General features: G+C 45.0%; 1 protein-coding gene across 32 annotated transcripts in view; it reads left to right on the forward strand.

Annotated features, from left to right (window-relative positions):
- NRXN1 (neurexin 1) overlaps nucleotides 1-12,045 on the forward strand; it is a 724,516-nt gene that overhangs the window by 430,261 nt on the left and 282,210 nt on the right. For 2 of the 32 annotated variants that reach the window (XM_030035103.2, XM_030035105.2), the window contains exon 1: nucleotides 10,071-11,197. The exons of 28 other annotated variants lie outside the window; for them this stretch is intronic. In XM_030035103.2, the coding sequence (XP_029890963.1) occupies nucleotides 10,957-11,197 (241 nt within the window). In that variant the 5' untranslated portion in view covers nucleotides 10,071-10,956. Of the gene's footprint in view, nucleotides 1-10,070; nucleotides 11,198-12,045 lie in introns of those variants that run through there. 2 more of the 32 variants (XM_030035104.2, XM_030035102.2) reach the window with 2 other exon arrangements.

Raw genomic sequence — 12,045 nt, forward strand, 5'->3', positions numbered from 1 at the left:
TTGTAAAGATTCAAAGAGCAGGTTTCAGACCATTATCCTTTTTAGGGCCTCATTCTTCTCATTTTACTTGTTAGAAACAAAATTAGATCCAAGGGTGTTAAAAGAAAACTGCTAGCTTTCTAAGCCTTTAAAAATATGTATGCATCGTATATTTTTTCTCTGAGTACATCTTTTATTATGCACTGGAATAAATAGGTAAAATTAGGCAAGTTTTGATAGAGCCATGAAGTTGCAGCTGAGAAGTCTTGCATTTTCTTTCCTGTTACAACCTGGTTTTAAAAGATAAGTTGGTTGTGACTCTTCATTTTAATTATATAGCAGGTGCCTTGTCTTAGCTAGGAAAAGTTTTTATGTAATTCATTAAAAACCCAAACACAGGTATGAATTAAATTATTTTCTGTTTCCAATCTCTTGATAGTTGCAGCTATTATTTGCATATATGCTAAGGAGAAGGAGCTCGGTCCAACAAAGTCTCTTTACAGTGATAATGCTTTCCCATACAAGTTGTCCCATTAAGCCAAGTTGATCACATATTTACAGGATTCCCATTTATCTCTGTATTAAAACTGAGGAAGGCCCACGCATCCATAATTATTATAAACATCGGCAGGCATTTATCGTTAAGTGCTTTAAACACAGTATCGGCTTTAAGGCCGCACTGAATGTTCTTGTTAGGGCTTTATAGTTACAAACTTGTAGGTGTAGAAGAAGACTTAATCCTACAATGCATTGTTTAATAGGGCTTGAAGATGAAAGCCTTTGAAACCTTTCAGCACTGGAGTGAAGGGTGTAATTCTACCAAGCCTTACTCATGCAAATAATCTTTATCCTTGTGACTGATAACATTGACCTAACTTGTCAATTAGCTATTAAGTGACTAATGGTTTGTAGTGATTTGCCGGAGATTGCACTTGAAAAGCTGTGACAGAGGCAGATACAGAACTTCCCCATCTTTTCCATACTACCAAAGGGAAGTGTAGGATAACGTTTTAGATGAGGGTATGGTACATCACCTGATAGCCTAGCCATGTATCATCACCAAAGTAGTTAATTTTACAGTGTCACTGGATGAGAGACCTGTACTGTGACAGTAAAATGTAGGTAGCTGTTTTTATTTGAATGCTTCAGCAAAAGTCTGTATATTTTCTACATCGGAATCCCCTATATTTGTCCTTCAGAAAAGAACAGAACGCATATATCACCAGATATTCTCCCTTGTTAAGTTAATTATCTTTGGCTTCTGTAGTAGCTTAATTTTTCTTGCCCTATCAATAGGGCCGCTCAAAGAAGAACAACATAAAGGGTTTTATCAGTGTTATTGATTGGCTAGAAAGTGATGTGTTTGGCACTCTACTGGAGCTTCTCTAGTGGCTATTTATTTAAATTGGGAAAAAAAAAAAACAGTATTACTTGAAAAAAAATAACTAGAACTTTCATTTAACATTACAAAAGAGGGCATTGCTTAATCCCTGAAGTAGGAAATTGCTTTTCTTCATGATCCATTGCTTTCATACTGTTTCTGGCTGCTGGTGCTGAAGGAAAGAAAAACTATGTTCTCGCTCTGTTTTCACTGTATCTATTTTCTTATCCTCTACAAAACTTGGCTGCTAATTTGTTGTTGAAGTAAATAAAGGGAGGGGAGAGCTTGGCTATGAAAAGATCTTTTTGTCTCAAATGGGCATTTGCAAATATGGAAGCAAAGCAAAACTTTATGTGGGAAACTGAAAAAAGGGAAATTAAGGATTTGAAATAGTGTATCAAAGCTGAAGTATATGAGATATTGCTATTCTTTGAGATGCCATTATGGGTTTATACCTAAATTCAGCAGCGTGTTCCCAGAAGATGAATATTGCTAAGGAGTGTTTTTTCTTGTGTTCTGATCTTGTACATACGCAGAGAGAAAGAAAATACAATTGAAAGCAAAAGGCATAGCTGGCTGAAAATGATGGTATCTTGTTTCACGTTGCTTAAAACTCATTCTTTTTTGTTAAAAGCTCCTATTGTTTTATTGCTTCTAATACGCATTACAAAAATGTAGCGTGTTACAGCTCAGGGCTGGAAAACACTAATGGACTGTAACTAAGGAATGATTATTTAACTTCAGAAGTTACAATATTTAGTTAATGATTCCCTGACATTGTCAGGACAGGTCACAGAATACATTTTAAAGTAATTATAAGTTAGCAGCAGTGTTTTATATCTTTCCCCTAGCAACAGCAGTAGAAGTTGTATTTTTCTCTTCTCCTATCAGTGGTGACTCCTGATTCTTTTTTTAATCTAACTGCTTTTTATTTTTTTCAATCCATTTAGTCTTGCAAATCATAATCAAAGGTTACGCTAGCAAAATAGCAATCTGAAAATAATTGTGATAGCGAGTTTTTGATACTGGTATGTAACAGAAGAGATACGTGTAGGTTTTATTTCGAGTTTTTGCTGGCGCTAGCTATGTGAGGAAAATAGCAAGACCACACCATATGCCCAATAAAAGACTCATTAGAAAGGCATTAGTAGATTAATCCAACTTACTCTGTGGTTTATTTTATTTAGAAGGTAATAAGGTAAGTTCATTAGTTTGCAGACTTAATGTTTTCTACTGTACCTCAAAGCAACCAGTAACAATTCCACTGAGACTCCGCAGATCTCACTAACACCTGTCAAGATAAACACATGGCTCTCTAGGGGAATCACCTTGGCAACATAACTGAGGAAATCTGGAAAAAAGTAAGTCTTTCACACACAAAAGAGTGTTACACAGTATAAACTTGATTAATGATTTTTCACATGCCTCTGAGGTCATATATCTCTTTAAAGGGGGGAAAAAAAAAGCAAAATCAATCTCTGAAGAGCAAATATTTTGGAATGTACAATACTGCATTTGAAATGTATTTTAAAGAACTTGAAGGATGTAGAATAATTATGCAATTTGAATTGAGCCTCAGAAAGGCTGTCTGAGACCAGCAATTGAGTCTCCATCCCCCTAGGGCTAATATATTAGATTACAAGGATTATTGTAGTGGCAGTATTTGTGCCACTACATTTAAGATTATGTCAGCATTTCCATTTTAAACCTGTATGTTCAGAGGTTCATAACTCAGCTATAGAAAATTTGCTTGGCGCTACAAACAAATACGGTTTCTGCACAATGGTGACACTTTTTCTGGGGGGAAAAAAAAAGAAAGAAGCTTAAAGATACATAAGTATTTGGACATTTTAAAGTTATGAATGCCAAAAGTTAATGCCGTCTTCTTACAAGTCTGCTTTTGAAATGTAGTTATTTTTACAGCCAGCTTGTAACACTGCTGCTGTCTGAGTCTGAAGCAATATATTGACCTAGAAGAGTGGACAGAATGGTAGCAGGCTGTACCTTAGCCCTTTCTTTGCTAATATTGTTACAGGACTAATGCGTTCAGGGAAGGCAGGAGGTAGAACTCCACCGTACATCCTCTTCTCCGCCAAGGCCAGGAAGCGGGGGATGACCGATCATGAATCGTGATGGGCGATATCTTAGAAATCCTATCAGGAAAACCTGCTTAAAGATGTATTCTTGACTATTACTAATGTAGGCACTCCACAAACATCATTTAGGGCTCTCCAGGCTACCAGTGGGCTTCCCACCAAAAAAAAAAAAAAAAAAAAGGCAATCAACAAAAGGCAATCAACTTTGCCTTGCAAGGTCTTTAAACTCAATTTCCCCATTTTAGGGCCGTTGCACTTTGAGTCTAGTGTGGGCTTGGCCTTGACGTGACATTTAATATTTCAGGTAATCTATGTATGGTAAACAAGAACAAGAGCTGCAAACAACACAATACCCACACTTTTCCTATTTCTGGAGGCCTTTATAAACAAAGAGGCTTTGCATGTACTTTGTATGCTTGTGCTGGATACAAAAGAGCACAACGCTGGGTTCTGTTATTGGCATCTGTCACTGATCTCATCAAACTTCTTGATGACTAATTTGCAACGTATTTTTGTGGTTTTTGGGTTTTGGGTTTTTTTTTTTTGTCCCTAGCTGGAGTGTTTGCTGAGGAGTTCATATTAGTAGCATTGAAGCTGTAGTCGGGGATCTCTCTTTTCTGCGGCAATGCAGTGCCAATTCGTGCAGCAGCACTCGTAGAAATCAGAGAGACTTTTGCAGGTTCTGCAGCAATCTAATTGCCCGTAGAATTAACTGCTCGTGCAGCAGTCCAGAGAGAACATGAGTACAGCCTGCCCTGCTTGATACAAGACTACAAATCTCTTAAATACCTCCATGTATATACATGTAAATTTGGCCTTAATTCCTATGGTTTTATATTGGAATGAAATGGGGAACCCACCCAAAGTGTTAGCACCCTTTGTGCCAAGTTAGACAAAAAAAAGAAAAAGAAAATATGAAATTAAGTGGCATTGCAGCACTGGTAGCCAGCAAAAGACAACCCCCAGTGAAGTATAAGCCATCCTCCTCAAGGCAGGTCAAACCAGGGCTAAATGCAAGTAACGGTAGATGGACTTGGCAAAGTGCCCTGACAACTGATGGACCAACCGGGGCTATTTCAGACCAAGAGGGAGCTTTCTTTCCGAGTCAAAACTCCCCATTGGAAAATGTTCTCCTACCAGCTCCTTCTGTTCTAAATTGAAGGGATCTGGCTTATGTGCATGGTTTCAATAAAATGAAACAAAATAAAAATCAGCTTGCTTTTGACAGCAAGGAATAGAGAGAAAGAGATTATTTCTGTCTTTACACACGCAGAGTCAAGAAACATTTATTATGAAGATTTAAGCCTATTTGGATGGACAGATTTATAGACAGAAAGACTTATTAACTGTACCGGGATTTATTTGAACTATACATACAGAGAGAATAGCTGCACTACAGAGAAAGCTGCCTAAGTATTTCCATTGTAAACTCCCCTTTTTTTTTACGTGATCACAAAAAATTGGAATTTCTGTGTATTTTATGACTGCACAAATACTCCATCCATCTCTCCTAGACTAATATTTTTTACCTTCCAAGTCTCCAGTTAGTTCACATGATAAAGTTTATTGGTTTCCTTTCTAAAGTAAAGGGTTTCTGCTCTAAGTTATGTAGGGTTAGGACACAAACTGGCCACAGTTATACATGGCTGACAGGCCTTGGTTCAGTATCTTGCAATTCATTGGCTTTTGAAAGAAACATTCTCTGCTGTTTAAACAAGGAAAATTAACACCCTCAGTGTTATCAGACATTGAAGTGTCTGAAAATCAGACATTTTTAGTATGGGGAGATCCTGTGTATAGGTCCTTAAATTCATCAGAGTTTATGGTGGTAGGTGGAAACATTAGTTTGAATGTTTTCTTCTCTAAGCCACTGTCTGTAGGAAGGATAAACATCAATCCTGGCCTGCTTAATTGTAATCACAAAAGGTCCACAGGTTTTCAAATGAAGTGAAATTCCGTACCCAGTAGTGGAGAAAAGCTATAGTAGAAAAACATAGGAAGTGTGTTAAAGTGTCCATTGAACAGGATTCCCTGTAATACAGATAGATATTTGTGGCGGTTTTTTTCTGTCTGAGTTTGCTGAACAGCACTTGAGTTTTGGGAGTTTAAGAGTGGATGTTGCAACACTAAGTGCAGGATTTCGTTTCTGGAGAGCAGAGGTGGCCAGAGAAGTCTGGTTGCATAAGGCAGCACTTAACCTAAAGGAGCCCTGAGTTTGACAACTTCTGCTAGCCTAAGGCATGGTCTGCTTTTAACTTTTGCTGGTGTCGCCGAAGTTGTTTGTCTTAACTGATACAGCTGTATTGACAAGAATCGGGGTGTAGAAAGATATGGTCGTACCAGCAAGGAGTATCTCATTTTACCCGAGGAAGTAATGTAACTTATACTCGTGGAAGTACTTTTTTTGTTTGTATAAATCTTTTTTAGGAGCATTTGGTGTTTATAGGATAATGGCATTAGAAGCAGCCAGGGAAAGATGTGTTTTTACAATTAAGGATATTCTTGCTCACAAACGTAGGAACCTACTGGTATTAACAGAGTTCACTTGGTGGAAATAACTTGATTAAAACTTACATTTACTACCAATGTGACCTGCACAGGGTAAGTGTTAAATGGGGTTAAAAAGCCATTAAATTAACTTCACTGAGCTAGGTTTCTGAAATCCTAAAAACTACCTTGTCAACACTATAGTTTATTTTCACACTTTATTTGCTCTGCCTGCAATGGGACATTTATTTGTTTACACAAACTCTTGTTTACTGCCTTCTTTTGTACCACTTCTTCCTTCTTTGAGTGAACCTTCAGAGACTGATGCCACAATGTTGATTGCATTGGGAATATGTGATTCTGTGCCCTTGGGGATTAAAACCAGATCATTTCAACTTCAGCTAGTCCTCAACTAACAAAGATTCATACTCTTATGTCAGCAGGGGGTAAGAAAGCAAGTATTTTAAATAAGAAATGCTGCTTACCATCGGTTTTCTACTTGCAGATGCTTTTAACTTTTACTTTTCATTAAAAAGCTTAACTCTGAGTGCTAAGACACCCAATTAAGCTTTTTTAAACAGAATCATAGAATTGTTTAGGTGAGAAAAGACCTTTAAGATCATCGAGTCCAACCATAAACCTAGCACTGCCAAGTCCACCACTAAACCATGTCCCTAAGTGCCACATCTACCTGTCTTTTAAATACATCCAGGGACGGTGACTCCACCACTTGCCTGGGCAGCCCGTTCCAATGCTTGACAACCCTTTCGGTGAAGTTTTTCCTAATACCCAATCTAAACCTCCCCTGGCGCAACTTGAGGCCATTTCCTCTCGTCCTATCACTAGTTACTTGATAGAAGAGACCGACCCTCACCTCACTACAACCTCCTTTAAAATAAAAGAGGAAAAGACTAGAAGTACCTAACTACCAAGATTTTCTTCAAATTGGGAAGAAGTGCTTGCTGTTATCACAAAAAACTGCGCAAGAGAGGATTTTACTTCCTGGAATTTCCTTCTTTTGCCTTCCTGTCCCCGTCTGCCTTTCACTTGCTTTGATAGATGCTTCCTTCTTCACCTTCCTCTTATTCTTTCTCTTTTCAATCTTTTAATGATATTTTCTGCAAATTACTTCTCCCCACTTCTCAGCTGTGCACTGCATTAGATCACCTTTCTCCTCCCTGAAATTCGGATAGTCCCCCTCTTGTTTGTCTCTGTGGTTCAGAGTGCAGAGCCAGGAAAATGTCATATGTTATTAAAATTAGAGCTAGTACCTACCAGGTGCTGAGCACATTGCCAGGTCCAGAAAGAGATGCTTACTTAGGCGTCAGTAACCCCCTTCACATTTTAACCGAGTACTTAAATAAGAGTTAGACGCCTAAATAGCTTTGTGGAGATTGGCCTTTGTGTCCTCAACTCTTCGTTTAGATATGCAGCAGCAAAATAATCCATTAATTTAACAGTCCCTAAGTAGTGTTTAACGTCATAATGTAACACCTAAAAATGACCCATTATAATCTATCTGATGAAAAAACTTCTCTAAGTAGTCTCCAAACACAGATTTAAACTAGAAACTTTAGTGGCAGTTATGTGTGTGCACTGCATAAATAGTACACATTTAATAACGCCGAGCACTTAAACACCCTTTTTATCTTCAGTAAAACATTAAATGAAGTACCTTTGAAGTACCTAAACATTTTATTCATTTGTCCTTGGTATTTAAGCACTTTAGGCCTCCCTGACACAGTAGATGGCAGATGGAGTAAGGCTTTAGATTAAGGTGCTCAAGCTACATACATACCCGACAACACAGAGGAGAACGCTTACACAAAGTCCTGCTGAATCCACACCAAGGCGTACCTTCAACCAAAGTTGAATAAACTATGCTCGGGCTGGAAGGGATCTGCGGAAAGCCTCTGTTGCACGGTTACGCCTAACGGGAACGCTGCAACGGGGAGCCAGCCATGCTTTCCCGGATGCCAACGGGGAAACTCCCACTAAAAGGTAGCACAATACAGCTCTTGATGGAGGCCTTAAAACAGCCGAGCAGAAGTTAGTCTAGACAGGACTTGCCAACTGAAATTGTCTCTGAACAACCGCCTTGCCAACTGTATCGTTACACGGTTGGCAATACCGGCTTCCTATTTCAGAGAAGTGATAACAATTTTAAGTTGCTCGTCTGTAGGATGTCTAGAATCATTAAGAACAGTCAGTTAACTACTGCATGTTTCTAAAACGGCAGCAATGTGTGAACAGTTTACTGAAAAACTGGTTCCAGTGACTGACTGAAATATTTTGTTTCCTGAGTCAGATTGATAGAAAACCTAGTGGTATTTATGGATTAAATTTCTAACACATATTACTTGCATGAATAGGAAGTACACATCAGGGGCTTTAATTTTAGGAGAGTTGGCGAATCCAGGCTGACGTTTCTTTAAGATTTCTTTCCTTTTCCCTTAACACCGAAACTTAGAGAATTTCTTGTACTTTATTTTTTAAGAGGTGACAGTGCATGGCAGTTGCAAGCTGATAGTTTGGAAAATTGGGGTTTCTTACTTCTTTTACACTAAGGCTTCTTGAGACAGGTTGGAAAAGTCACTGACTTCCTTCGAAGCTGCATTTCCCTGGGACAAGCTGGGGGGGGTAGGTGGTAGAGGAGACCCCCTCCGCCCTGGAGAACCGCTTTCCCCCCCGGAGACACAGCCTGCCCCGCTGCCCATGAAGCACAGAAAGGGCTTGGGCCCTTGGGGGGGGGGGGGGGTGTTGGGTTCCCCCCCCCCAAGTCCTGTTTACAATTTACCTCGGGGTCTTTGTAAAACTTTGAGGACGCGGGGAGGTTGCGGTGTGGTTGCGGGGGGGGGGGGTAAAACTCATCGCCCCCAGGGCAGGGGGTCCCGCTTCCTCAGCCCTGCTCGGGGGGGGGGGGTGTTCAGGGTCCTTTTTTCACCGTGCAACACCACGATGAAGGGCGTTTCTTCTCGCTGGGGGGGGGGCAATCCGCCCCGGGCTGAGCGGAGCCGGGGCGAAATGCCTTTTTCCTAAAGCCTCCGCAGCTGAGTAAGGGTTGTGATTTCCCTTCGCGTCCGCGTGAATTAGAAAGCGCCTCAGCGAATTGCAGTGGTTTTCGTTTAAATGAACGCGAAAGGTAGGGGAAGGAAAAAAAAAAGGAAAAAAAAAAAAAAGCATTCTCACACCCACTGCTCGCCTTCTCCCTTTCACGCATCCGCACCCCGCACCCATGAGCTCATGCTGCTGAAGGCATGGCACAAGATCTACGGCAGGCTGGAAACTGGGGAGGGAGGGAGGTAGAAAGGGAGGGAAAGAGGAAGAGGAGGGAGAGGAGAGCCGGCAGCGTGCGGCTCACACACCCTGCTGTGCCCAGGTGCGGTACTGCAGGGGCTGCGCCTCCCGCCGCTGGCTGCGGAGGGGGGGCGAGACCCGGCGAGGGCCGAAATGTTGTCCCTTTGGATGCGAATCTTCGCTTTTCAACGTGACATCTCCCCCCTTTCGGCTCCGGGGGGGGGGGGGGGATAGAGTAGCCCTTCCCGCTGTTTTCGGGGCGAGCGGCGCGGTGGGACCCCGCACACCCGGGGCGGGGGGGGGGTGATGCGGGAGCTGCCGGCGCTGCCCCGCAGCTGGGGCGGGGAGGGGGCTCAGCCTAGAAATGATTTTTCAGCCCAGAAACGATTTTTCAGCCCAGTTTGCGGCCACGTCTGCGGTGGGCGGCCGAGGTGCGGTAGTTGAGTAGTGCCGGAAAAAAAAAAAAAAAAAACAAAACAAAGAAAAAAAACACCAAAAACCCCTCAAACCGGTAACTCTTTGTTAGGCGCCGTGTGTGTAATTACCGGTTAATCAAAGCCGATGCTCGAACAGACAGAGGGGCAACATCTGATGGGCGAAGTTTAGGCCAATTAAAAGACCCCGGAATCGTTCTTTTTCAGATGAAAGTGGGTTTTCAAGACACTGCTACATCCGAACTCTATCGGAGGAGGGGAAATGCTCCCGCCGTGCCGCGGATGGGTGGCGGGGGGGGGGGGGGCGTGGGAAGCGCGGTGTGTGCGGGGATGCTCCGCACCGCGTTCCGGCAGTGCGCGGCTCCCGAAAGGCAGAGAGGGGGAGAGGCAGGGCGGCTGTGTGGGAGCTGAACTCAGCCTCCCTCTTTAACATAGGCTCGTCCTCTGCATTGCATCCAAGCTTCAGCGATTTGCTGTTTGCAGACTGCAGATTTGCATAGCCCTGCTCTTCGCGAGCGTGGTTATTTTTTTTTTTATTATTTTTTTTTCTAATCCCCCCCCCCTTCCCCTCCCTTCCCAGCTTCTTTCATAAGGGTGCACTCTTCTCCCTGAAAACATCCTCGGGTATTACTGTCAATAGACCACTGAGATTGCCGGAGCAGCCCGATTATTGTCTGGCGGCGTGTGCGGGTGTGTGCGGGTGCGGGTGCGTGTACGAGTGTGTGCGAGCGGGTGCGTGAAGCGCCGGGAGAGAGCTCGCTCGGTGAGGGCTCACCAGTTTGGAGATGAATGGAGGGAAGAGCAGCAGTTTGCTTTTTCTCTGCTTTCCCAGCGCTGGCTGATGGAGTGGCATCCCCTTTTTTCTTTCTTAGCAGCGATGTGGCATGATTGGCTACACTGTGGATTACTGAGGATGGGGGAATGCTTGGCACTCTCGTAGCCCTTGCAACTGTGGAGTATTGTTAATGAGCAGCAGCCCCGGGAAAGCTGAAACTAGCGCTTGTTTGAGCGCGGGGCTTCTCCCCTCTTCCACCTCTTTGCGAAGGCTCCGTACCGCCTGGATTCTCCGCCTCTGACTATGTCTCGGATTGTTTTGGGTAGAAGAAGACCTGGAGAAAAGGATCCCCGTAAGCTTTCCCGAAGGGAAGAGATGGCTCGCCTGGTGCGGTGAGCTCCGACCGGCGCCGTGTGCGTGCGTGTGTACCGGCGCACCTCTGCCCAAAGTTTGCCTCCTTCGCCGGGGCCGCTGCTCCTCCCGAGGACGCCCGCCGTGCACCGGAGGATGGGGGGGCTCCTCCGGGCCAGCCCGGAGCCGGGACCCACCGGCAGCGGCAGCAGCACCGGGGGCCGCTTGGCCCTGCTCTGGATAGTCCCGCTCACTCTCAGCGGCCTCCTCGGGGTGGCGTGGGGGGCCTCCAGTTTGGGCTCTCACCACATTCACCATTTCCACGGCAGCAGCAGCAAACATCATTCAGTGCCTATCGCTATCTACAGGTCACCGGCTTCCTTGCGAGGCGGACACGGTGGGTTTGGAAGACCGCTCGGTACATTGCACGGGAGGGTGGGCGACGTGCCGTACCGTGCCGTGCCGTCCCGCAGAGGTCAGGCGCGGGCTGCCGGCCCCCCCCCCGGGCCCGGGGGGGGGGGGGGGAAGGCGAGGAAGAGGAGCGAGGAGGAGGGAGAAAGGCTGCGGGGGCCGGTCCCGCCGGGAGCCCCGTCGGGGCGGGGTGCGGGGTCGTCCCGACCGCTTCAGGTTCGGGGACGAGGAGCTCCCCCGTCCCCCCCCCCTCTGCTCCCCAGCTTCCTCGCACCCCCATCCCGCTCTTCCTCCCCCCCCCCCCCCGTCCTGCTCCCCAACCCGTCGCAGACGGAGCCGGTTGGAAAAGCCCAGCCCGGAGGCTCCTCCGTCGCCGCGGTCCCCGGGTGGGAGAACCCCGGGTGTCGTGTCCCCCCCAGTCCCCCTCCCAGCCCCGGGGGGACACCCCCCCACTCCACTCCAGTAGGGGTCTGGGGTCCTGCGCCGCGGTGAGAAGCAGGACTGGGAGCCGAGGGAACCCGGGGAGGTGTTTGGGGGGAGCCCGTGTGTTCCTTAAATTGCTGGTGATGATCATGCTCCTTCCAATTCATTACCTTGGTGGAAAGTCGATGAACTAAAGCAAAGGTCAGCTAATTAGGCGGGGGAGCGGGGAAGAAGAGAGCCTTTAGAGGCTGAGAAAGGGGAAGGAATGCCCACCGTAGCGGCCGGGAAAGGGACGGAGAGAAAATTCTTTTCAGGTGCAAATAGGTTTTGCTTAAGAATTACAGTGCTCCGGCACTTAGTTTCTGAAGTGACGGGAAGCTGCTTCAGTGCCCTTTAAGCGGCCCCGTTACA

Source organism: Aquila chrysaetos, chromosome 13 (genome assembly GCF_900496995.4).
Source record: "Aquila chrysaetos chrysaetos chromosome 13, bAquChr1.4, whole genome shotgun sequence".
In the NCBI taxonomy this organism is placed as follows: domain Eukaryota; kingdom Metazoa; phylum Chordata; class Aves; order Accipitriformes; family Accipitridae; genus Aquila; species Aquila chrysaetos.